Source organism: Myodes glareolus, chromosome 8 (assembly GCF_982192425.1).
Source record: "Myodes glareolus chromosome 8, mMyoGla1.1, whole genome shotgun sequence".
Taxonomy (NCBI): Eukaryota; Metazoa; Chordata; class Mammalia; order Rodentia; family Cricetidae; genus Myodes; species Myodes glareolus.
The window spans coordinates 7,890,760-7,918,372 of record NC_142033.1 but is presented as its reverse complement, the minus strand read 5'-3'; the positions used below and the strand labels follow the sequence as shown (position 1 = coordinate 7,918,372).

The 27,613-nt window shown below is 43.0% G+C and overlaps 1 protein-coding gene across 5 annotated transcripts in view; it reads right to left on the bottom strand.

Annotated features, from left to right (window-relative positions):
* Positions 1-27,613, bottom strand: part of Wdfy3 (WD repeat and FYVE domain containing 3) — a 242,562-nt gene that overhangs the window by 97,175 nt on the left and 117,774 nt on the right. For 4 of the 5 annotated variants that reach the window (XM_087908832.1, XM_087908830.1, XM_087908829.1 and 1 more), the window contains 13 exons: positions 26,227-26,419; positions 24,701-24,887; positions 22,376-22,542; positions 21,290-21,757; positions 20,380-20,481; positions 17,877-18,070; positions 12,974-13,431; positions 11,183-11,266; positions 5,841-6,018; positions 4,739-4,953; positions 3,151-3,263; positions 1,021-1,252; positions 60-160 (listed from right to left, as the gene is read on the bottom strand). In XM_087908832.1, coding sequence (XP_087764958.1) covers positions 60-160; positions 1,021-1,252; positions 3,151-3,263; positions 4,739-4,953; positions 5,841-6,018; positions 11,183-11,266; positions 12,974-13,431; positions 17,877-18,070; positions 20,380-20,481; positions 21,290-21,757; positions 22,376-22,542; positions 24,701-24,887; positions 26,227-26,419 — 2,692 coding nt within the window. The remainder of the gene's footprint in view (positions 1-59; positions 161-1,020; positions 1,253-3,150; positions 3,264-4,738; positions 4,954-5,840; positions 6,019-11,182; positions 11,267-12,973; positions 13,432-17,876; positions 18,071-20,379; positions 20,482-21,289; positions 21,758-22,375; positions 22,543-24,700; positions 24,888-26,226; positions 26,420-27,613) is intronic. The other variant, XM_087908831.1, reaches the window with a different exon arrangement.

The following is a 27,613-nucleotide window of genomic DNA, read 5'->3' as shown; positions in this document are numbered from 1 at the left end:
GGTGGTCACACCAGATGAACTGCTAGTGAAATACCTCCTGAGGAAGGAGTGCCGCTTACCTGAACCAATGCCACTGACCACAGCCCCATCAGTAAGACCAGTTGTGACAGCATTATTGGTAGGGGCGTTATGGGGAGCCAGGCTGGGCAGAAACAGGCAGCTGGTAAAGAAGACACATCCTGGTTAGAGAGCCACTCTGTGTTTACACAACGGACGTGCAAACAAGCATGCAACCGTAGCTTTCCAGCTACATCTGGGCATACAATCTCAATCAAAACACTTGAGCAATTTCATTATCACAGAAAAGATATCTCCCTGCAATGCTGCCTCATAATTCGGCAACTGGACATAGTTGTGCACACTCTGAGGCTACTGGACATCACAAATTTGGAGATTCACTGTAGAGTATTGCTGCTTTGGCTGCTTTATCAATCTCAGGATATTTAAAGTTATCATCTGACATCACTGGTGTCACTGAGTAGTCATACAGATGACATTATCAACCGTAATATCATACATAATCTGGAGGCAAGATGAAAGAACCCAATCCGAGCGTACTATCTAAGTTTCTCTATCATCTACATCTCATATTTATTGCCACAGGAATTGGCTAAGTGTCGGGAAGGGAACAGATAAAGCAGCTCCTTTGTTCGAGCAGTTTCCTTCTAGGATGACATAATTCTGTCACTCAGAGAGGATACATGAATGAGCTGGATGTGACCCAAGAAAACGATTTTATCTACAATCAAACTTACAAAAACTTACTCAACCATGGACCTCAATTACTAACTCCATCATTATACCAATGTAGCTAATATGATAAATAATTTTTAAAAAGTAAACTAGAAACAGCATGCTCAAACAACTGGAATCGCTTAAAAACATACAGCACAGAATGTATAACAGCATATTCTAACCCAGCAGTCAAGATCAAGTCTCTCTGCAAAGATCTCAACGAGGCTCAAGATGATAGAGCGAGGTTCTAAGATAGCCAGGTCGGTGAGCTTGCCACTTCCTTACCCAAAGCCTTCAAGAGACGTGTCAAATTCAACAAATGCTGGAGTAACGGAGGATCCATGAAGTCTGATATCGTGAGGGGTTGTCATGGAGACGAGACACTTCACCCTGGTCAAGGGAACAGTGCTTCCTTCTGCAGACTTCACCAGACTTTTACTTATCCTGTAATGGTTATCCTCATGTAGGCTGAAAACGTTGTCAGAGCCCAGACCTTCCAGAGAGGTGACCATGCTGCCTGCGAGGCAGGGGGAAAACATGCTGGATTTTAAAATAGCTTTACCAGCCTGAGTTATTTTCACACTAGAATTTTCTTTTTCAATACCAAGGACACTTGCACTCTTGCAATGCTGTCTGTTCCCTTTCAGACTTAAAGAGCTTGTGTTTCCTTTTAAACTTACAAGACCACACACACCGCAGAACACCAGCCACTGGTACTAAACAGAAAATAAGTGCTACAATCACTGCTTCCCCCCCCCCTTACGTAACTAACTCTCAGCTAAGGGGTGTAGTTTCTTTTTTTTTAGAAAGTAATTTTATTAAATTATAAAAGTTCCCATTTCCGCCCCTCCTCCCAACACCCTCCCACTCCCCCCACTCCCTCTCCTCCTCCCTCTTCATCCCTAAGAGCAGTCAGGGTTTCCTGCCCTGTGGGAAGTTCAAGTTCCGTGTGTGTAGTTTCTTAATTCACAACAGCACTGATCTTTTCTCTTTGGAAAAAAAAAAAGACTCCCCCCACCACAAGCAACATAACAGAAAGAAACTGGGTAGCTCAGAGAGAAATAGCAACACTCACTTTTCCTGTCTCCCCCATCCTTTGTACCCTCAGAGCTATTGGAATAAAACCCTTTGTTTGAGGATCTCTATGTGTACACAGTGCTGATAAACAGTCCTGTCTTCCCAGGGAACATCTCAGATGCAACAAAGGAAACATTCCCTCTGAAGATGATCTGCAGGGTATCTTCAATGTGCCTGATGCCGGGTCGACATAATAGTGTTTTAATGCTGTTTTAGGGAGTAACTACTATTCTCTCTACTTTAACAAAGGGAATTACAACTCAATTCTAAAGAACTGTGTAAAGCACAAAAACCAAAATACATAAAGGGGATGTGTAGTAATTAACATGAAAACCTGTAATATATCCTGCCTTCCCATGAAACCATGCTGGGACTCAAAAGATCTCAAGTTTCCACAGCACGGCAGCTAACACTGGTGATGATCCATGGCGGGGATCAGTGGCTGAAGGTTGATGAGCTCACCTCAGAACTGTAGGGAACGACTACGATGGCCATTACTGCCTCTCAAGGCAGCCACAGTGGACAGGGAGGATGTACCTCAGGGACAGAGCAGCTGCCTAGCACAGCGTTAATCCTCAGCACATCCAAAACAAAACGACAGAAAACACAAACCACAAAGTGGGAAAAGTTAGTCACTCTGGCTTTCTAAGGATCGTCTCCGCATGGTGCGCTAGCATTGTCTATGCAATGGTCACTATAAGTCTCCCTTATCTGCCCTACCTCCAAGGCCAGCAGCGACCCGGAAGGAACCGTAGAGTACAACATGCACAAACACACAGAGTTAACCATGGAAGGAAACCCTAAACCACACTTAGCCACAGGATGGAACCCCGAATCCAGTGCAGCTGGGCTCCACTGCGATTTCCCACCAGTTGTGGATGCATGGTGTCTGTTTGTGTCCTATGACCAGTGGGCAGTGCCTGCATTCTGCTCCCTCCCAGGTCACGTTCCTCCACTCTGAGTGACATCTCCTTGGAGGCTACTCAACACATCAACCACATTTGTCTAGGTGACCACAGCTCCCTGTCCTCCTCATTCCTCTGTTGACTCCATTCAGTCTTCTCTCCTTTCATTCAAGCTACTTTGAGGACGAGTTGATTGGTTCCCGTGAATGACATCTCCCTCACCCTCTTCTATGCCAGGGGCTAACCTGCCCATATCCCGTACCACCCAGCACTACCCCCTATCACGTCCAGAGAACCTGAACTGTTCTCTGTGCCACTGCTCAAACAGCAATGAACTCTTCTGTTTGGAAAAGTTTTCATAAATATCCACCCTCCCTCACATGGATTTCATTAACAAAAGAAACCAAGACAAAGAATTTCAAACTCAGCTTACTTCTCATCTCGGGCTCGTAGCTCAACGAACTTGGCTTGTGGACCCTATATTGCTTTAGTAGCTTTTTGTCCCAGGCACCACAATTCAAAGGGCTTGCCAGACGCAAAAACTCCCTAAAAAGAAAGCAAAGTTACTCCTTGACTGAGAATACAGGACAACACGCCACATTGTGAGGGTGGGGCATAATGAATTATAATATATATATGGAGTAGACAGAACATAACATGCGATGCCAACGTCACATTATAATCAACATAGGCCTGCACATCTACTATGCGTTTCCTACACACATTGAGTGCCCCCTTCCACACATCACTGAAATGTGTTCGTAGTCTTCTCGTTTACTTTGCTTCCTACATTCATAAAATTCCCATGTTAATCATGTTAATCCTACTTCCTAAAACTGTCTTTGATCTGCTCCTTTCTCTCCAGTCTTATATTTCACAGACTAACTACCCTGCTTTTGTATTCTTTTGTATTTCCCTCTGTGTATTGCTGTGCACCATGTGTGTGCTTGGTGCCCACAGAGGCCAGAAGAGGGTTTTGAACCTGGAGCTACAGAAGGTTTCTAAGTCCCCATTTGTGTTCTGGGAACCAACCAATGCCCTCAACTGCTAAGCCATCTCACTAGCCTCAGAAAAAAGTTTAAAAACATACCAAATTTTATTTTTCCTCTTGAATTAAAACATACATTCTTCTTGAGTTAGGGATACACCTCAGTAGTAGAGTACTTGTCCAGCATGCATGAGGCCCTGGGTTGATTTTCAGCACTACCTTCTCCCTGCCACACACACACACACACACATACACACACAGAGTGCATGTGCACACATACATACATGCATATACAAACACATATATACAATTTTGAGGGATTCACAAACTGTAGTATGCTCATACCATATTATTTAACAATAAACAGGAAGGAACTAATTAATGATATACATTAAAAACTTGCATATATCTCAGGAGCATTATAAATAAAAATTATTAATCTATAAATGTCACATATAGTGTGTGTGCAAGCAGAACATTCTCAAGGTGACAAAACTATGGAGCAAGAGTACAGAGTAGTGGTATACACACGTTAGGGATGGTGGGAGACCAGAGAGTGTGTGACACAGGGCACACAACCCCCTTCAGTTATTTTTGGAGACAAGATGCCACTATGGTGGGTCCCACCCTATACTCATAAGCGCTAGGAATCAAGGCGTGCCACTTCTAAAGAGTTGGTCCGTTTTGTAGTTTGTCCATATTTAGCTCAATTAAGTCCATGAAAGAAAAATTTTTATTTTTTGTGGTACTGGGAATTGGACCTAAGAGTTCATGCATGCTAGGCAGACTCGCTATGTCCCTAGACTTCATGCACTTTTCCCTGTGAGACAGCATGTCACTGAAGTCCCCAAGTCTCTGAAGTCAGGCCTTGCTTTTGCGCCCCACCTTCCACACCCTGTTCCAGCTTCCTGAGTACCTGAGAAGGCAGGCTTCACCACAGGGTCTGAACAGATCGTAAAACTCTCGCCTCAAATGCGATGACGCCCCAAACTGTCTTTTACTAACACGTAAATATGAAAAAGAATTTACTAACCTCAGCACCATGGGCTCCAAGGCCTGGGAGGCTAAGCGTTCAAACATGCGCTGGAGGGGTGGATGCAGCGAGTGGTCCTCGTCAGCCAGCGCAGCACTGCACCTCTGCAGTAGCCGTGCATGAAGACCGGCTTCACACATGACCTGCTGGTTTCTCTCCGTGTGTACCAGCGATTGTAAAATATTGGCCACAGCAAGTTGAAGGTCCAAAGCATGCTAAAGTTAACAGAGAGGGGCACGCCATGGGGGCGTCCTTAGCGACACGGGTGCAGTTCTCTCTACAACCAGCACCACTTGCAACAGCAAGTTTTATTTCCTTGAAAACATGCTCACATAAACTAAGAAACTGGCTCAAGCAATAAATACAGCAGTTTAAGAATAAGGTCAAGTGGAAATCTCATTTTGATTGGCTCCACTCGTTCCTGACTGAACTCTCTTCTCCCTGATGTCTTCTGAACACCACAATTACGCAAATGTTCCATTTCCATAGCAACAGATGTAAAGTCTCCTTTTCTTCTCTGTAAGGCAGGGTAACACTATGTAGCTAGCAACCTAATATGTAGAGCAGGCTGGCCGGGGACTGGCTGGCCTTTGCCTTTCCAGTGCTGGGATTAAAGCTGTGTGCCTGCGTGTCTGGGGCATGATGTCTTTTCCCTGGTGGTAGACAAGTAGCTTAATGGAAGTTTGTCATTCACATTTGTGACACTTTGGGGCTTAGAAGCCATACAAAAACCATCACCCCAAGTGTAAACAAGCCAAACTTTTGAGTGTTCATGACAGAAGAGATAAACAGGCTCATTGTGGTACCTGCAGGAAGTTTTTCTTCTGTTTTGCCTCTTAGCCATTGCCACCACTGGTCAGGGTTTACAAGGGGGAAACAGTGAGACTCTCACGCCAGAGGCAACCAGCTGGGTTCTACTGATAACAAATTAACTATATTAAAAAACAAACTGCTGTCTGGAAAGCACTGCCTGAATGGCTTTCCTGCTGCTGTGAGCGGCCAGCTCAGTCTACACTCTCTGTGGTCCTTATTTCTCAAAGGTTAAAAACCACACTTCTCTTTCGTTCCCTAAACTCAGAGAGAACTACCCCACCCAGCTTACCTCTGGCTGTGTCACTGAGCCCACAGAGGCCAGGAGGTCCAGCATGGCCAGCATGGCTCCAGGGTGGATGATGACTGCGTCGGAACTCGGGAGAGGTGAGCTTGTCATGTCGAGCTTCAGGTCAGCAACACCTTTTGCAGGATACACAGGAGGAGTGGAGACGCAATGAAACGCATGCCTACAAAGAAGGAAGGCCTGTTGAGACCTCGTGTAAAACCAGTCAGAGTCCGCTTTCCTCATCTCCTGCTATTTTAAGTCATTGATTTGCAAAAAAGCCTTGCAATTCAGGGAGTTACAATTGACCTAATGCGTGAGACACTTAAAAAAAAAAACAAAACTAAACCAATGCATCGTCACCTCACTGAGTTTCCTGCAGACAACTTACCAGTTCCTGGCTCATACGGCCTGTGCTGTCTACTCTTTGGGTCGTCATTAAACAGTGGCATGTGTAGCAGGAGGTATTGTTAAAAAGCAGCTGAACGAGTGACCCACAGCTCTAAGAGGACAACCGTTTGGGTAATAGCTCACTAAACCGAATCCCTCAGCCCGAGTCTTTTGAAACTAGCTGTGTGGTGTTAATCTTCTCTTGACCTAAAGGCAACAGGATCATCGGCTAATAAGATGTAAGTGATCTACTCTAGCAGAAGACACTGAGTGAATGCTGGCTCAGCAGAGAAGTTTTTGGTTGATCTGGAACTACATTCACATTGTGTGTGTCTCTCCAGTATTACTGAAAATATTCAGTCTTTATGAGCAGAGACGGTGTCTTTTGTACAACAAGCTTCTATTAGACGGACAGTCAGGCCATTCGCTCCCACAATGCTCTCTTTTTCTACATCTTAATATGTTCATCTACAATTCACTGCTGTCCAATGCTCCAGAACAGGTACCTGTGGCCACAGCCTGTGGGCGCTCTAGTTCCAATGGGTGGGTCTCAGCCTAATCTCAGGCCGAGCACTGTCACTAAAAGCTGTGCAGCTCCGGCTCCAGCTCAGGAGCAGCTTGGGAAACAGATGCCCTCCTTCAGTGACTTAGTAAAGAACTGGCACTGCCATGTTTCCGAAACACGCACTATTCTCTTCTTACAGAAATTCTAGGAAAGCGTTCATCTGCACTCATGTTCATTTAAGTCAGCAGTGCTGAACCCATTCATGCTTTCACTCCCGTCCTGGATTTGGTGGTTTACATTCAGAAAGCTGTAACTTCGAAAATTATCAACAAGGATTTCTGGGCTGGAGAGATGGCGAGCGCTGGCTGCTCTTGCAGAGGCCTCCAGCTCAGTTTCCAGCACCCTCAGAGCAGCTCACAACTGTCAGTCACCCTCTCCTGGCCTCTCTGGGCACCAGGCACAGCAGGCAGTGCACTCACACATGCAAACAACACACTCGTATACATAAAATAAAAATAACCCTAAGCCAAGATTTCTCAGCATATCTTACTAACGGTTGTGCTTCATATTCTTTCTCTTTATTCTTGAAAATATTTTTATCCATCTAGAAAAAAGATGACACTTTCTCAGTGTAACAGAGATTCCCCCACTCACTGAAATTCATACACAGTACTTTCATTCTGAACAAAAACAAATCAAATTTGATGAAAACAGAGATTTCAGTTGTATATCTTACATAGTGGCCTTTCTTTGAAACTTATTTGTGAAATTATATGATTCAATTTTGAATTAAAGTATAGTCATACTCAAAGATATCTTTTGCCTTTAGAAATTAAACTTTTCACAAATGGATAAATATTACAGTAGCAAACTTCACAACCCTTAAGTGACAATATGGTCACAAGCAGAAAACATGGTAAACATTAATAAAAACCTAAAACATGATTTTTTTAATTCAATAAAGCTAGCTGCGTTTTATAGGGCCGTTAATACAGCACCAATTTTTACCAAGTAGTAGATATGACCAATCTTTAACTATGGATTGTGGTAAGTTTATTAAATAGTTAATTCACAAGCAAGATCCAACTGTTTGCAAAGGGAATAAAATGATTATTTCATCAGCTAATATGAATGTTATGATAAATTTTAACTACTAGAAATTGCTACTTAATACTCCAACTTAAATTCCCATATAATTAAGTTTTGTCAGCTTGTTTTGGTAATACACAGTCAAATACTCAAAGTCCACCCAGCTTTTATCAGGCATTTCAAGGCACAGGTATTGTACAGTAACTAGTGGCCGTGGCCCTCCCCGCAGGTCTAGGGAATTGTTTTGACTGTTGTGTGTTTTATTTCCCTAACTCTTACCATTACCCAACTATAACTCTGCCATAGTATTTCTCTTAAACTATAAGTAATAGAAAGTCCTTAAAGTAATAGAAAGTTTTAGTTCCCAAAACACGAGGCTGACTAGTTCTTCCTAGTTTAAAAATAGAGACAATCCCCATGTTTTTTATGTACGACATAGATCAGAAGTTCAAACTTCTTTAATGTCCGGATGTTCCACAGATCAGGAAAACACCGAACAAGACTGTTCTGTCTCTTGCCAGCAAACCAACATGTGCTGCCAAACGGAAGAGATGCCCATGAGCTGATGTAATCTGTTGAGGAGCTGTAGAAATACCGTGACTACATGACTATTCTAATTTCAAAACGTACTATACTTGGACGTGTGAATAAATATACTGTATTATTTGCTTGATTATAGCTCAGGAGGGGACAACCTGACCTACATGGCAACCTGAAACTGTAGGTACCGGGGCTGGGCATGCAGCTCCGTAACAGAATGCTTTCCTTACATGTGTAAGTAGCCATGCTTAGTCCTAAGCAGTGGGGATGGGGCAACTGTGATTTTAGCATGAATGGTGTCATGCAGCACTGGTTTGTAAGACTGATGGAGAAAACACACAGATACGGGTGCTGCGTGAGTGATGGCTTCCCCTAAGTCCCTAGCGTCTCTGCAGATGGCTGCACTGCACACAGTGAAAACACATTTCTGACTGAAAGTCACACAGAACTCTAAACAGAGCCATTTTTCTCTGTCAATCACCACTTAAATAACAGACGTGCTTCCAGGTTTTTCTTCTAAAAGAGAAATCTATTCTTTTAGACTGTCAATTTCTACTCCATGAGTTTCAGTGACTTCATTCAAAGACTAACTGTTTTGGAACATAGCAAATTGTAGGCCTTTTTCATTTCTAATAAGGTCATTTTAAAAACAGAACTTTTAGTAATTTCATACTAAATTAAAATTTTCATACTACTTCATAAATATAATCCTTTCTCTAATATTTACTAATTTTTTGAGATCATAAACACACTAATGCTCAAATGGAAAAGTCTTATCACATTCACTTTGCAATGGAAAGCTTACTGAGTTAACTCGAATGTCTAATTTATGTCCTCTTGAATTAAGATCAACTCTTTAAAAGAAAATTATTTGGCATGCACAAAGCCGTATTTACTCACAGCATCACACAAAAAAAGAAAAAGATATTTGAGGACACAAATATATTGAAATGCAAAATTTATTTAAAACTATTCATGATTAATTATAATGGGATACAAGCCCTAGTAAAAATCAAAAACAAAAAATAAAATAAAATGTACCATTTTTCCCTAATGAGTATTTCTCTAGGAACTTGGTTGGCCCTGCAGATCCCAGGGAATCAGAACAAGACCCATGACGAGCCAGCTCCATGTGTGCTCAGGTTCCACACAGAAATGGGGTAATGCCTGCCTGTAATCTAGGCGCATTTTCCTACCTAGATTATTCATCATGCCCCCTACAATATAAATAGTTCTTAGACTATATTGCTCATGGAATAAGAAGAAAAAAGCTCATATATATTCAATATAAAGCAAAATTTCAATCTGAGTTTGACTGAATTTACTGGCACAGAAAAAAAACTCAGAATGTGTGATATTTTTGATCCATTACCCATAATTATATTTGTTTTGTAGTCTGAACAACTGTCATTAGGATGAGAAGCATAATATAACAGATTCTCAGATTCATTTTCCAAAAATCTCAATTGGAGATGTTTATGAGTTAACGAACTACAGCAGCCACGAGGACAACAGAGAAGAGAAAGCGCACGGTGCCAAAGGCACAGACCGACCAGACTAGGTGCAGGCTGTTCAGACTCCTGAATGGATCTCAACTGCGCTTGGCTGATCACTTGCTATTTTGGTCCCCCCCTTAATTCATAAAATTTAAATGTGCAATGAACTGGAGCAGCTTACACGTTTTCAAGGGATACATGGAAGTAAAATCTCAGGGTGTTTTTTCTTCTGTTTTTCAAAACTTGGCTTTGTCTCTGTTATAGCCTCATATTTCAACCAGTTCATCCTGACTGAGAAAATACACGTTTCCTTTGAGGGCTGTTCACTTTGTAATAACAGTAAAACCAAGAATGTCCCCAACAATATGTAATGAGAAAGGGGGAGCAGTCTACTTAAAGAAGCACGAGCCCACAGTTATTATTTCTCTTTAAGGGGGACAGTTCATGAGTACACTGCGGGAGGGCCAGAGTCAGCAAGAGTGCCCGGGCAGTGGAGCGCAACAGTCTGGGAGAGGAGTAGTGGTCTGGGAGAAGCAGAGTGGTCTGGGAGAAGCAGAGTGGTCTTGGAGAAGCACAAAGGTCTGGGAGAAGCGCAGTGGTCTGGGAGAAGCGCAGAGGTCTGGGAGAAGCACAGTGGTCTAGGAGAAGCACTTTTTCTGTTAGATAAGCGTCTCTATGCACAGCTTTCGGCTGTATAATGCCTGCTGTGTGAGGAGGGTGGCATTCCTTGCTTGTATATGTAGGCATACAACAGGAACCTGCATGACTTGTGGAGAGGTCAAATTACAACTTCAGGTACCAGTCCTGCATGGCCCTGGTTTGAGACAGTCTCTTGTTCATACTATGTATGCCAAGTTACCTGATCCATGGAATTTCTGGAGATTCTCTTCTCACTGCCTCAGGTCTCCCCTTCTAAGCCCCAGGGTTACAGACACCCACTTTCCAGGCTTTATGGGGACTTGAATTCAGGTTGTCAAATTGTGCAACAGGCACTTTGCCCACAGGCACTAGCCCAAGGGCAATGCTCTTAATGGAAAGTCTGCCTGCTCTTCAGGTCATAACAGTGAAACTACTTAGTAGGGATGAGTGAAAAATTCTACACATCCCACATACTACTATAGATTAAACACATCTTACTTTCATCAACATACTGAAGGGAAACTAGAAATCTGAAAACCTAAAATGTAATTTTTTTTAGTCCCGCAAAGGAAGCCTAAAGAAAACACGAACCCCAGGTTACAGAGAGATCGCAAACACTACATCAACGCACAGGCAAGCACAGGAAACCCCACAGCAATCCACATTGACTTCTCGTGTGAGATCAGTACCTTTTCCTGGACAAAGCTGGTGTTCCCCAAGGAGAGGGGAGAGAAGACTCGCTTGTCAGGCAGGGCGGGATCTGCTCTGCACGACTACAGACAAAACAGACGGGTTAGTGGTTAGGAGAGCACGTGCCGCTGGCCAGCAGCCGCTTAGTGGCACAGGACACGGAGGGTCAGTCTCATGAGAAACATCTTCACATTCTGCGGGAGGGAGGGCCATGAGGAACACAACACAGGGCCGACCGGAAGAGCAAAGCTGCGGGCGGCAGAGGCTGCCCCTACCAGTGTTAACACGGACCTTGCTGAACAGATGCCACTAAAACTGAGGGGCGTTAAGTGGAGTCAGTAGCAGAGAGAAGTAGAGTTACACATAGCCTCAGTGCCGGGGTGTGCAGCGACCTGGTGCGCAGCTCCTGCCTTCAGTCACACAGCAGGCTGCTTCCTGCAGGTTAGTAACTAACCGCAATATGAGAAACTAGGTACAACACCTGGATTTTCAAACCCATTAATAACTAAGAAATATTGTTAAGATGCAAGAAACATCTCAATATATGTTTAAAAGTAAATATTACATGAACAAAACATACAAAACCGATGAGAATCCCTGGTTGCTTGGTCTGTTTAGTGCTGAAATGGGAAAATCCCATTTATTATATGAAGGAAAATGGGAGACTTAAAATGATAATGCTAAAACTAGACAAATCAGAACATGACCACGCTATCTTTAGTGGGAAGTTAACTGAAAACAGTCAAACCATGAAAGTAAAGATGCTGGGTGAAGGAGCTGGCCTGTTTCTGTGCAGAACCCTGGATTTCTTCACGATAGAATGTGTGCGCACACTACAACTATTTGTGTGTGTTCCCTATCAATGAGCAGGTGGCCAGGACGCAGAAACATCATGCAGGGCTAGAGACTCAGTGTGGGGGTGTGTAGCGACCTGGTGTGCAGTAGGCCTCCATCACTGGGAGAGTGAGGAAATGGTTCTGACCGCCTCTTGACTCGGATGGCTCCAGACACCCACGTGTCTCCTAGGGAGCCATGGCGTTTTCCCAGGACTGTGAAATGGGAAGTAGGAAAGGCTACCTGACAGCAACCTGAACACAGGCATCATAATAACCATTTCTCCAGCTGATGACTAGGATGAACACGTCCACATGCACCTAGTGTTTCTTGAGAGTGAAGAATAATAAACACACTAGGAAAGAAAACGTCACAGAAGCCGTTTCATTAGCGACAGCGAGGAAGCCTGCGTGGGGTCAACCTATACCCTCTGTGGATGTGGATGACAGTTGTGTTGCTTCGTCTGTTTGTGGGGCCACTAGCAGTGGGATCAGGACCTGTCCCTGGCGCATGAGCTGGCTTTTTGGAACCTATTCCCCATGCAGGAATGCCTTGCCCAGTCTCGATGCATGGTGAGGAACTTAGTCCTGCCTCAATGAGATATACCATGCTCTGTTGACTCCCATGGAAGGCTGCCCCTTTCTAAACAGAAGAGAGTGGATGGGGGAGCGAGTGGAAGGAAGGAAGAGAGGAGGGAGGGGAAACTTTTTAATTTTAATTACAGAGGTGGGGGAGAAGCTGTTCCATTACATGCAATAAAAGCTAACTGAACTTTCCTCTACTGGCAAACACTGACTGGCTCCTGCACTGCCAACTCAACATCTGGGCAATAGTGACAGTTCTGGGTAGAGGGACAGACCTCAAGTAAGCAGAAGACCGATTAGTTTTCCCTTCCCTTCTGGCTAACTCCAGTCTGAAGAGCACCCTGCCAACCAGAAGGCAGAGCAGGCCCATACCTGTCAAAAGAATCAGTGGCTACTTTGTAGAGATAGATGAAGAGCTTGCTGCAGTGCCGCAGGGTGGGTGACACGGAGTCCGCTGAGGCAGCTTCTTCCTCGAGCAGTCTTTGGAAAGGTTGTGTGTTGGAGGGGAAGACATTCATGGCACTTATTTTCCTAAGGTCCGAGAAGCAACCAAGAAACCGAACAGCATCAGCCAGCTTCTCATACTGAATCTCCGTTTTGAAGAAATGCGAGTTGGCCGGTTCGTAGCGCAGAGCTGCCGTCAGCGTGCAGAACACTGTGTGGAGGAGCTCAAACACTTGGTTCTGGCTCACCTTCTCCCAGCCATTCTTGGGAGGACAGCTCAAGGACCTCTCCATAGCCACGAGCAAGGACGTGATGTACACAAAACCTCCAACTTTCCTAAAAACCGTTCTTGAGCGATGGCTTTCTCGAAGGACTGAAAGGAGGGCCTGCAGGAGAAAAGGAAAAGTTTGTAATCTGCAATTAATTTGGAATTCAAATTAAAAACCAAACTAAACTAAAAACTACCATGCATGAATATCAAAGGTGAACATCATTCTGTGAATATTTGATATGAACGTCTTTGCCATTTGACCAATAAATAGTTATATAAAGCATTCAAGTGTTGCTGTGACAGGTGACAATGAGGCAGAATACAATTTCAGGTAATGCTGTTACACATTTCTTAGTGGTTAAGACTGGATCCGAACAATGGTTAGAAGCCTTTAACGTATAACGCTATTGATAAATTCAACTTCTTAACAGAATGACTGCATGAAATAAGTAAACCACACAGTCTCACATCACATGGCCATGAGAACTCGGAACTGTCTACGTGTGTAAAAGGGGGATTTGTCCAGGAGGGGTGGGAAAGGTAAGGGCAGCCAAGAACAGAGGTCCTTGATTCATACACATCGTTTCTCGATCTCTACAAAATTAGAGCCTGAAGCCCAAAAAGGTGCTGTCCCATTTAACTACATGGGGCACTGAGCACCGAGTTCCTTCAGACTCCGCTGTCTTTAATTGCTCGACAGTACTGTGTGTTACGCAAAGTGGGTGTTTCTCCTCCAAACGGCTGAGGTCCAGGAATTCCGTGTACTGTCTGCAGAACACCCGCACATATGCGATGATGTACCTTGGGCATGAGAGCTCATGTTGAATAGGAAAATGTGTTTATGTTTTATATATGGTTTTCAGAGATAGCCTGAACAGTGCAGTATTTTAAACAATCTTACATATGAAACAAAACTCTACTCTAGGGGATTTCTGACATGGGGCATCAGAGCAGAAAGTTCTAGACTGCTAGTTCTAGGCTGAAGTAGCACTGGCAGCTCTTGCAGAGGACCCCCACAAGGAGCTCACAGCAGGCTGTAGCCTTAGTTCCAGGGTATCCAACATCCTTTCTCTTCTGGCCTCCATGAGAATCAGGCATGCATATGGTACACAGGCATACATGATACAGGTAGGCAAATCCTACTTTTGTTTTTTAAGTTTTAGAATTTGGAGTTTTTTTATTATTATTTTGGATTTTCAAAACAGGGCTGTTCAACCTATATTACTATTATTGGATGATGAATTAAGACCACAGTAAAAAAAAAATCAAAGATTCTATACTACATTAAATGAACAGCAAAGGTAGGATTTAAATCCAGAAATTCCAGTTCCCCAAATGCACCTAACCATGATATTGTCCTGTCCTGAACCGTGTCTACATCTGTTGACACACACAGTGGGCTTCTTCCCTTGTTTCAGTTCCTGTCACACAGCAAGCTGGTGTCTACCATGAGTTCAGACACATTTTTATCTTAGCAGTCATTACGTTTCAGAAAGTCAACTTAAAATATTTCACATGTTTCTAAGGTTTGTGTCATTGTGTATACTATGACTTCTTATCTTAGAAGAATTATCTGTGTATGTTACAAAGACATAAAAACATAGTACATTCCTTCCATTCTTCTGCAAAGAATTAATTTCCATTTAAAAAATTTGGTATCAATATCGTTCCCACATTGTCAAGTTTAGTAAATTATATTTATTCTTAAGAATTACAACTCATGTTAAGAAATTTCAATGTTATAAAAATCTTAAAGTTATCATGGAGAGTAAATGCAGACCACAGAGTCAGAATGCTTGGATCCCCATCCTGGTGCTGACAGTAAACTGCTTTATCACACCAGTTACTAGAGCTTTCTGTGTTGTGGTGTTCCATAAGGGACATGGCCCACTACATACCGAGGTTAGTGTACACTGTGGAGTGTACCGTCACAGTACTGGGGCACAGTCCCTAAATAGTTTATCAAACACTGAGGTTAGGTACGCTAGATTATTTGAGATTCTAAGTATCTTACTGTTCTGAGTCATACAGGCAGCAACACACCTCTGTATCTGAACACATGGAACATGGGAAAGGCACAATGGAAACTGTCCCGGGAACTGCGCTGCCCCCCTCACACTGTGTGGCTCATAAACACCTCTACACAGAACAGGACCGCAGCTTCACAGCTGACGACAGGTGATTTAGAGTTAAGAAAAATTTCATGGCTGGTTAGAACTTTGATCGAGTTAGAAAACAATCCTAATTCTTAGTCTAAGAGTTTCAGGACATTTTGCCTCCTACTTCATCAGAGTGGCTTCTGCTGGCAACTCACAGTCCAATCAGTATTGGGAAACTCGAGTGCCAGGGCGGCTTCTTGTTCAAACCAAGATATGATAAAGAGCACGAATAATAGTGATGATGAGAGCTGGGTCTCAGGAGCTAATTAGAGAAAACTTCACTATGTATATGATATATAATTCAACGTGTGTGTCAGCAGGATTATGAAGACCATAGGATTTCAGTTTGTGTATAAAGAACTGTGGAGCAAATTAGCAGACATGTGGGCTGCACAGTTGGAGACTCTGGGAAGCAGTTTTGAATGCAGTGAAAATGGAAACTGAAGTTGAAATCCCACATCCTCCCCACTGCTTCCCAGCACTGACACGTGAGCCCTGAAATCACAGCACGTGGCACCGTCCACTGGCGCAGGCGCTCGGCAACCAGCGCTGGCTCTGAGATGAGGAGAGAGCAAATGGCGGTCTCCGTGACCTCAGCAAGTATGAGCTGTCCTGTCATGGTGCTTGTGTTTCAGCCCTTTGTTTATTCACTTCCCTGCTTTGCTCTCTCCCTTACTTTTTGGCTAAAGAAAATGATTTAGGCTCACTTTGTTTCTTTATCTGCCTCAGATGTATAATGCCCATTTTTCTAAGAAACCCTGCCTGTTACAATAGAAATGATATTCAGAAATTATGGATCAATAAATTAACAAAATATACAAATATCAAAGTCTCTTCTTTCTTATGCAGATGTGGCTGAAGTGCAAAACAAGGATTCTAGCCAAAAGTCAATAAGTCTCTTTGGATTAAAGCTGTTACTCAATTGTGCGAGACCACAATTGGTTCCTTGGTTCCTCGACCCACTAGACTCCCACTTCAGATTGTTTAATAAAGCTGGGCTCCAGTTGACAGTGTATAAACACAGGGAGGGTCTTGGGGCAGAAGTTTAGCTAGCAAGCCCAAGGAACTGCAATAAAATAAATCAAATTAAGTAAAATGACACAGGGACACTAATAGCATCTATTTGCTCAGAGGCTAACGTAAGTGGGTGCATGCGAACATACAGAACAATATCTACACACAGGAAACAGTGCTAGTTGCTGTTGGAATTACAATGTTTTCTGGTACTTAGACAAATGCTTTCATGTGTCACTTCATAGTCTTCACTTATCTACTCTACCTTGCTGGGAGTCACTAAACTCCTATGTAAACAAATTAATAGGAGAATGTTTAATTTTAGTGAGTTCTAAAGTTTTCTTACATGGCAATGTAACTACAGCACTGTGAGGAAATACATGTACTGAAATCCTGTGCGGCATATTGGTGTGGCAGAAAGGATGAGTGTTGAGGTCGTGCATGGGGAAACACAGGCAGGCTGCACTATTTTCCTCCTCTGACCATCAGTACATAAGCATAGCTTAGATGACTGGAACTGAATAGATAATATATGTGTTTAGTTTTACTCATTTCAGATGATTCTAATGAGCCAGGACAACTGTTCCAAGGCCAATCAGAAGAACCACAGGCACAGAAAGGCACGAATGGGTGCTTTCCCAAACTCCTAGCATATATAAACTGTGGAGGTTTCGTTATTTGGGATTTTTAACATTTCTCTTGCGTAGGCTGTAGGCTCAGTGGTTAAAAGGAGGTGTACTGCTCTGTAAATGGCCTGAATTCAATCCCAGGTATCTCACAATGGTCTCTAATTCCAGCTCCATGGCTTCTTATGCCTCTGGCCTTCATGGCACCTGTAGTAATAAGGAACGGCGGGCTGCATCCCGCCATCTGGCTCCCGGTTAGCTTTATCCGAAATAATTACATGGAAACTGTAGTCATTTAAACACTGCCTGGCCCATTATCTGTAGCCTCTTATTGGCTAACTCTCACATCTTAACTAACCCATTTCTAATAATCTGTATGCCACTACAAGGTCGTGGCTTACGGCATGAGTCTAGCCAGCGTCCATCTTGGGAAGGGGAATCATGGCATCTGCCTCACTTCCCTTCTTTGCAGCATTCTGTTCTGTCTACTCTGCCTATCTAAGCTGTTGTCCTATCAAGGGCCAAGGCAGTCTCTTTATTAACCAATGAAAGTAACACATAGACAAATGACCCTCCTACATCAGGCACCCACAGTCGAGGGCGTATACTTACACACAGATACACACTTGAACACAAAATTTTACAAAGTAATACATAATAAATCTCTTTAAAGAATTTCCTTGATGAAAAGATGCATATATAATTTCAAAAGGACCCTTAGATTTAATAGTAGAAAGCAAACATGTATTAATCAAATGTACCCTTAAGATGTCCGTCTTCAACTGCAGTTCTGTGGGTGGGGCTGAGTGCATCAGCCCCAGGAGGGTGCCCATGTCATCATCCCCATTCGGAGAGAGCACCAGCTGCTGTATGGTCATCAGGGCATGCTGCCGGCACTGTGGGTACTTGACTATATTGTGTGCACATCGCGCACCGCCAAACTCTCGGAAGATTCCTGAGGCAGGGAGTAAGGGGACAGCATGGAGTAACTTAAGGCAGTCAGGGTAAGTCGGGTGAACTAAAATTCAACTGCTTCTGTGGGAACAATAACCTAAACAAATGTGTGGAAAGCTGACATTCCTATTTCATCTTTTATATTACAATATAAAAATTGCATTGCAGGATGTCATGAAAATATACACATATACATTTTCTAGACTTCTTAGTGGAAGATTAATGTCCTGATACAGTCACCATGTTCATTTCTAGAATATTTGAAAATTTTAACAGGTTTGCACCAAGAAACCATACACGGAAAGCAAGCACCGACAGGTGTTTGGAAAAACAATGCCCAAGTAAGAGAGGTTTGCACTGAAGGCGGTTTACAGCACAAAGCTGGAAAAGTATGGCATCAAATGAGGAAGTAAGGCAAACACAACAACCAAAAAGGCAAAATCTACAACAGAAAACACCAGTCGTGGGGACTGCGCCAAAGTCTGCCCTCTGCATATTTGATCCCTAGTCCCAGCCAGTCAGTGACAGCACAGAGTTCGTCTACAGGCACCGTCCCAGCCCGTGTTCCCACTCACTCAGGATCCTGTTCTCAGATCAATGTTGCCGGCTCTCAGGCTTTAAAAAGAAAGACCAATCATGTATATCTGTACTTCTTATAAGTATTTCTACAATCCTGCTTTATAAAATATCTTATAGCTCCACTTTAATTTTATCAGTCTTGCTACTGTTTACATATTTGATTACCCACGAAACTTGGGATTTTCTTATGATTTTGTTTCAATGAAAATTTGTCAATTGAATAACAGTGCTTTTTTTTTTTATTTTACCTTGGTGACCACCATTATCTCAATTTAAGTGGCTTTCCATTTGCTAACTTTATAGGAATTATAAAACCTTGAAGTGAATGTTAGGTCATGAACTTCAGACATAACACTGAAGACTGATATGGAGAGGTCCTGGAGCTCAAGCCCTACACTTGGGAGTGGGAGGCGGGGGAATACAAGGCAAGCTGAAGCTAAGTAACAACAAGACTTTGTCTTTAAAATAACAACAACAACAAGAAGCCATACTTAGGGCATGCATTTGTGACATCCTTTGTACATGAAGGGAGACAAACCCCGAGCCTATCAGACTCCACATGGCTAACAGCTGAGGAATACTCTCTGTGGACCCAGCACAGAGCCTCAGATTACAAGGGAAGAAACATCTTTCCTAACAAGGAAAAGACGGATACTGAAAGAACACATGGAGATGTCTGCACCTGGGAGGTGCCAAGACACTGACTGGCTAAGCCTCTGTTCTATAGGAGCAAAAATGACTGATGCTAGCCTGTGCAGCTTCACACGACACTACAGAAAGCTAACTTGACAAATTCTTGTTTTTCATTATTTATTGTGTCTGTATCTCGGTCACCTAAATCAAAGTAGCAATAAGCATACTAAACATTCTACAATGGACAAATGATCCTACAGAGCCCAGGAAATATCATCTGACTCATAGTTTCTGTCACCTCCTAGATTTATTCAGCTTTGTCTAAGCACTTACCAAATTGTATTCAAACAACTACTTATATAATTATGCAGTTCGGCTGTAATTCTCCTGGGAGAAGAATTATCCTTTCGTCACTGTGAGTTAGTATGTTGGCTGAGACACATGGCATTTAAATATGTTGGATATAGAGTTTCTCTGTGTTACCACCAACAGTCACGCATTTCACATGACATTCCTTTATTCATCTGTGGCTTCCCCATACAACCATAATCCAATTCCAGCTCTTGCACAAGTCCTAAGAAGGGCTCCATGATGTGAGCCTGCCCACAAGCCTGAGCTCACTTAGTCCTCTCAAGTTGTCTTAGAATTTTGGTTTCTTTGAGGCAGGATCTCACTATGTATCCTTTACTCTCTGTGTAGACCAGGCTGGCCTTAAACTCACAGAGATCTGCCTACCTCTACCTATTGGGTGCTAGGATTAAAATCTTGCTCTACTACAGCTATGAACCACAGCTATGAAGAAGTATTTCAGAAATAATTTAAATAAGGCAATCACTTGAAGAAGAGTACACACTATAACTAAAAAGGGAAAAGAAAGAAAAAAGCCAAACAGAAAGCATACCATAAAAAAAAGTAAATATATCTCCAGACAATAACAGCTATAAAGATTTTGCTGGGGCTGTATTTTAGCAGGCCAAAGGTGCCTCATTTTGGGGGGCTTGACTATACCATTGCTGACCCAGTGTTTCTCCTGTGAATGACAGGAACCTGGAGAGCAGCAGACCCACTCCTGAAGCACGAGCTGCGCTTTCCTGTTACCTGCATTTGTGTTCGAGCCTTGAAGGAGCACGGTCAAGGCCTCCATCACCAACAGAGCCAAGTGTTCTTGGTCTTCAACTGAACTATTATTTCTTGAGTCCCCTAGAAGATAGGTTCAAAGGTCTAAATCACAAAAATTGCCTTTTTAATTGAGCCAGTTTTCGTTGAATAATTAATTCCTTTCGTTCTGCCTTTAACATTTACTTTCTCCACTAACACAAATGATAGTATTACACCCTTCAAAATAACATGTGTCCAGCACCTGTCTAAAATATGCCCAAATAAAACAGTGCTAACAGATTTTTATTTTAGTGTGGGAAGAGTTAGTTATATAGCACATATTAAAAATAAAGATGCCAAACAAAGTAAATATGGCGTTCTCATGGGGATTCTAACCAGTGAGGCCAATAGGAGAATTATTATACAGAAAGAGGCTTATGAATCAGCTGTCCATTCAACATGTATTAACTCACAATTAAATTGTGTCAACTGCTAGATACAGCAGTACTTTAGCTATTTATTAAAAAAGCGTATAAAGTTTATGAAAACTTTAAATAGATATAATTGCTCTCTAGAATGAAAATACTTTGAGATACCCACATTTAATTGTATTTAACTAATTGTAATTAATAACAATTTCAATTATTTCCAGAAATTAAAAAAAAATCTCCCAGAGAAAGTAATAACAAAGGTCATGAAGACCATCCATGTTTACTTTGAACTCTCTCCCACTACTGTAAATCAATTCTACACCCCCCCCCCCCCACTTTACCCAATTTCCTAACAAAAGGTAAAGAAGAAGTTAAGGCTGGGCAATCCGCACTTGAACACCACAGTCACATCAACCACCAAATGAGAGACAGTGGCGCCTCTCTGATTCTCTCCCAACATGTCAACCAGGGGTGCTTACCGTGCTCACTGAGCGCTTGAGCTGGATCCTTCAGGAGGGCAGCATACTTGTGCAAAAGGTTGACCATGACCTCCAGAAGGCCCACCTCTCTGAAGACGTCTTTAAAGATGTAGTCGTGTCTTGTAAACTTCAGGAGGGTTTTCATTGCAATGATGCTACAGTGATAAGAAGAGCTGGATTTCAACAGGATACTAACGCTAATGAGTTCTTTACAAGGGATATAATTTAAGCTAAAAACAACAAACTCCAGCATTTCAAAGTATTTGTTCTGCACATCTGGGAGTTTGGCGATCTTCTCTGCGAACTGGGACAGGGTGTGCTGGGACTCCAGGATGAAGTAGTTGGCATTGTCAGCCATGTAAATATTTGTGATGGCATCAAGGATGATCTGGGCAAGGAAGCTGGTTTTTGCTTTTAAAAATGCATTCTGAAGAACTGCAAAGGCCTGGATGTTCCTCACACTGTGACCTAAAATAGAACACAAGAACACAAGTGGGTGCTATGTGACGTTTTACACACGGTAAAGGATTCTATGTCAACACAGCATGAATCTCAAAGGTCCTGTTTCCATGAAAGGCCTGACTTTTCTTCATCAAGTTCAAATATTTAATTAAAAATAAACAGAACCAATCAAACATTTAATGCACCATTATGAGGATCAAAATGTTAGGAAAATGTAGCCTATGAAAACTTACTCTGTGACCTAAAGGAAGTAATGCGACCTCTTTGTCTTAGGTTTGCACAACCTTAAAAGATACAGAAGCACTCACATCTCCTGCTGTCCTTACGTCCCTGGCAGCCCTACCAGCAGGTGTGGAGAACAGAGTGTGCTCAGACCTCCACCCACACAGAGGGCAGGGCTCACAGGCCCGCGTCTCCCGATGAGCGCCTCTGGTTTAGAGCTACCATACTATTTTCAACTCCTTGTCGCTCAGACTGAAGAGGGAGAAATCTCTCTGCAGCGCAACTGCGGGCAGAGAACTTTATGGAAAATGGCAATCAGTTTCACCTGGTAATACCTATCAGGATCCACCAGCAGAAACAAACCCACTCCTCCTCCACTCTGGGCACTCAGGAAGAACTCACCTTTGCCTGCAGGCTGAGGTACTGCAAATCCAGGCAGCAAGAAGGGCGCCCCTGTGGTGACACCAGCTGGCTTGAGCTCACTGACCCCGTACGTGGTCAGGGAAGTTACCAGATTCACCAGATCCTTCAAGGCGTCTCTGCATTCCGCCTCTTTCGCTTGTTCCAATCTAGAAAAGGTTAATTTCAGAACATTTTTTCTTTTTTTGTTTCTCTAATTTTTAGAGAAATTAAATTAGAGAAAAAAATTGTTTCTCTAATTTTGTTAATATTCTTATATTTAATATAAAATTACTTGTCAGTTTCAGACTCAGAAAGTAAATCTATAATTACAAAGTATTTTACATTTTTCTCATATGCATATTTCTTTTAAAAAGTCTAAAGATTTTATTACTGTTTTCAAAAAACAGTTTCCCTCTGCTGCCCTGAAGCTCTGCATGCCATAGACAAGGATGGCTTGATTTCATCACACAGGTTCTACTGTATATGTATGACAGATTGGTCTTGAGCTCACAGTGATCCTCCTGCCTCAGATAACTCTTCCTAATAAGTTTTCTCCACAATGTTTAAAAATGAAATTTCTGCGAAAAGCTCTAAGAGTTCTGTGTGCGCTGCATGGGTTTGTGGGGTGACGCTGTCAGTCAAAGCTCTGAGCTCGCAAAGCAAACTTTGGAGCTGACCTGACTCCTAAGCCACCGCCTGAGGTCGTGAGCGTTCGTCTGAGGTCATGAGGATACGACTCTTGCTGTAGCACAAAATGCCTGAGAGAATTCCCTTTTCATAAAGACCAAGACTCCCCGGAACTTTCCTTATTATAGAAATTACTAATTGTCATCAACATAGACCTAGGAAATGCCTAAGACTGGGAAAGGAGAAAAGATGCGGCCAGTGTCATGACTCAGCCCGCAGATTCACTGCTCCCCTGTGCTTTCCAAGTATTGTTTGGGATTTTCATGGACCCAAGTGTGTGATCAGGTTCACCCCTACTCGGTTGTCACCAAATCCTTCCACCCTGCCCATCACTTCCCCATCCCAGCTGCATGCACTCCTTTCTTAACCCAGAGTAAACTAAGCAATGCCTGCCCACGTGGCTACAAGGGCGCCCACTAGAGTGTGGCTCTGTGGTCTTTCCGATTGCGTCCATCTAGAGTCAGACTCTATGCTGCTCACTGTTACACCGAATTCACAACTGCACAGCCCCTTTCTTCCCCCACTGACTGTGAAACACACACACACACCCTCACACGTTAGTGTAAGCTCTCCTCCAGAACCATGCTTCTGATGCCGCTCCAGCCAACCATGGCTTCAGCAGCTAATACGCTAATGCACTTCCTCCATATTTAGAATCCTATCCTTTCACTAGATAAGAGATTGGATTGTGTGAGAGCCTCAAGATACGAAGGGACAGCTTATCAACTTACAAGCTAAAGGAATGCACCAGTTACTATCCGGGGGTGACATTCACATGCCCTCTCCTACAGATGGGGACACCTCCTTGGGGGTCACCTATTAGCCAACAGTAAGTAGAATAAAGTACTTGCAGACAATAAATTTACACAACAGTGCTGTCTTGTGATACAGCAAATGTTCTGAAGACAATGAGCATCCAAGGATAGCTAGTGGGGACGAGGTCACAGTCCCAGAAAATATCTACCCAGACATTTCTTGTGTGTAGCATTGGGGACAGTAGGGAGGCACAACATGTAGCAATGACTAGTCTGTCTTACATACACAAGTGCACAGTTTCAATCTATATTGAAAATAAAATAAACCAGAAACTTAATAAAAATAACCAGACACTATATAAATATCAATAACTTAAAAATAAAAGGCCATGACCTTGAGGAGTGAGGGGATGTGGAAGGAAGAAATAGAAGAAAGGGAGGGACCGACTGACGCAAATGTAGCACTCGTGAGTGTGATCTTGAGGAGAAAATAAACAAAAAAATTAAACGTTTAATCTCTCTCTCTCTCTCTCTCTCTCACACACACACACACACACACACACACACACACACACACACACACACTGGCAAGTAGTATAAGATGAGAAAAAGCAAAATAAATAATTAAGCAGGAAGAGTTTGGACTTGAGAGCCACACTAACCAGCTCTCCAGCCTCCTCTGTGGTTACGGGAGAGAGCAGCCTGTGCTGCCTCTGACTGTCTCACTCAGAACTCCCCTTCTTCTCAGTGGAAACAGGAATAAAAGGAGAGCGACGCCAAGACCCCAAGAATGCATCAAGAAGGCAAGCGTTCCCTGCTTTCTTCTGACGATCCCACCGTCGCCACAGACATTTCAGATGTGTTCTCAAGCTGTGGAGTTTACCTGAGCAAGAGGTCGCAGAGGAAATTGTATCCTTGCCATATCCGGAAGTCATCCAGGAGAGTTTGGGAGACGCCGCTGGAGTCTTTGAGGAAGCAAGAGAGCCCTGCAAACATTTCAACGATTTCCAGAGGAGACAGGTCGTCGGACTGCTGCATGTTCTGAACACACGTAGACAGACATTCTTTCTCTGTAAGGGTGAAAAGTTAAGTATGAATTGTCTATGTCCATTGCTTAAGAAAAGGGGTTTAAGGAAGAATCACGTGCTAATGGACTATGACACTGAGTAAGGCTGGTTTTTTTTGTTTGTTTGTTTTTGTTTTTTTTTTTTTAAAGGGAAACGAGGCCTCGGTCACACGGGAAGGGGCCCTAAGTGGTAACACAGGGTGACACAGGAGCAGGCTGGGAACCAGCTGATGCTACCATAGTTCTTACTACACTTTGATGCCATTATTAAACAAAATCTAAATAACTGCCCACTGCCAAATAGTTTTTGACCATTTACAGTGATATATAATTATATAAAGATTTAAAAAATTAGGAAGGAAAAGAAATCATCAAGTATTCAAAGTGCAAATATAAACCAACTGAATACTTTCATAAATAAAGGGATAAAATGTTAAAAAAATTATGTGTACAGTATAAATTGCCAGTTTAAACCACAGCCACACCCCACCAGCAACTCTGAAGCCCCAGCATCCTACAACAGAAGCTAAGAATAACACGGGAGAAGAAGGAAAACATCATCAGTGGCTAGTTCAGGACAGGGTGTCAGGCCACATGCACGCACACACATGTGCACACACACACATGCACACAGAGGCATACACACATACACGCTGCATATATTAACTTGAGAATTTCAGGACACGTCAGCATATATGTGCGTCCACACAAAATGAGATAAGCACTTAAGAGGCTGCAGGAATTGCCTCTCACATTGGCTCCTCAAAGGTCAGATGAGACTATGTATGCACTAGGCAGTCAATTCTCTTTACCACTGATAAAGAAATCCACCAGCAAATTTATGAAATACCTTCAGAACACTGGAAGCGACAGCATTTGAAAACACTTGCTTTTTTCACTAGGAGAACAATTGGACAATGGCATAACCTACACTGAATTAAGACTAACATTCACACAACAGTAATTTTAAATTCATATCCATTATGTGGAACCTATGAAAACATCTTGCCTTGGGAAGACCCAATAAATCATTTTTTTCCCTTCTGGTAAGTTTCCGTACATATGCATCTGGGAATCCTAGGGACCGGACAGACGGTCTTCCACAGACTAGTCAAGTCAGGCAGTTCCTACAGGGCTACATGCATCCTGTTTGTCCTTCCCATCTTGAGAAAGGATCTCACTAAGTTACCCAATCGGGACAAAAGTTCACTTCATAGGTGGGGGCCTTGAATCCATCTCTCTGCCAAACTAGAACCTGTCTAAATGTACGCACTAACTTAAAGGCAAAACCTTGGACCACTTAGAGATAACAGCAGAAAGCGGGAAGACAACAGGCTCCTCACCGTGAATATACTTCACCACATTGACACTTAGCCCATGGCGGGAGATGGTCGTGAGGACCTCCCCCGCGCTCTTCCTCCAGGGCAGGTTATAGGGGGGGCACCAAGAGGTTATTGCACTGAACAAGAGCTGCAGGTCATCCTTCTGGGCCAGCTCCTCAGCCGGAGAAACGAAACTGCACAGCTTTACTAAGATCTAGACGGAAAAGGAAACAAGAGAGTGTGTGGTACCCAGAGGTCATGGGGAGGCGGGACTGGAAAACAGGGGACCAAAACTTCACCCAAGTTCCGAGGGGTACTGGGCAGTCAGTAAGATCACGGTGACCACTGTTCTTAGGAATGCTAAAAGACATCTAGGGATCAGGAATGTGCTAGAGACAGTGTGCTTACAAAACTTCACTGTCCCTTCTTCTTATATCTTTGAATAGTTCAGCTTGAAACAGGATAAAACAGCATTGCTGTACTTCTTTTCAGGGTCAGTACTTTAATTTTCTAATTTTCTCTTTCTCTTTTTCTTGGAGGTGGGGATGTTGAGCCAGGGATTCTCTATATATCCTTGGCTGGCCTAGAACTCACACAGATTCCTTCAGCCTCTGCCTCCCCAGTGCTGGAATTAAAGATGCGTGCCACCACAACTGCCCGTTTTAACTTCTTTATTTAGTTCTTCCATTCTTTATTTGCACTGGTGAAATATAATTTTTTTTTTAGAAAAAGGATAGTACAACTGACATTAGATAAAGTGAGTTTTAAATTGTTTCCATTTTATATAGAAGTAGGAAGAAATGTCTAGTTAGTATAAATCATCATAATTTCAAAATATCATTCAATTACATCTAATTGATAAAAACTCCCTGAAGTCTGGCTTTCAGCAAAGACTATCAGTTCCAGAAGGAAGAGCTAACTGTGACCGGCAAGAGCACCCTAGTCTGGCTTTCAGCAAAGACTATCAGTTCCAGAAGGAAGAGCTAACTGTGACCGGCAAGAGCACCCTAGTCTGGCGCTTTGCTGCTCTGGGCCTGCTCCCCAGTAGTCCAAGCAGACTTTGCCTTCAACAGTTTCTCTCTTCTGATCCAAGTACAGTGTGAGGGACAACCACCTTCTCCATGCTGACCCCCTCACCTAGACATCTGGTGAAATATAAGACACCACAGTATCATTCCTTTAGCTCAAAAACATTCTTCAGGAACTGTGGATCCCTTAACACCAGGGCGAGCACTGTTCTATAAACTAAAGAATCAGAGCATGGGAAATAGTGTGCCCTGCCGGCAAAGTTAGGTCCTCTGTGTCCTACTGGAAGCCAAAACTTTCTTAACTAACAAAGGCTTCCTAGTTCATACCTGCCAACCCACAGGAAGAGAGGGCTGAGCGCTGAGAGCGGGAAAGGCTCCCA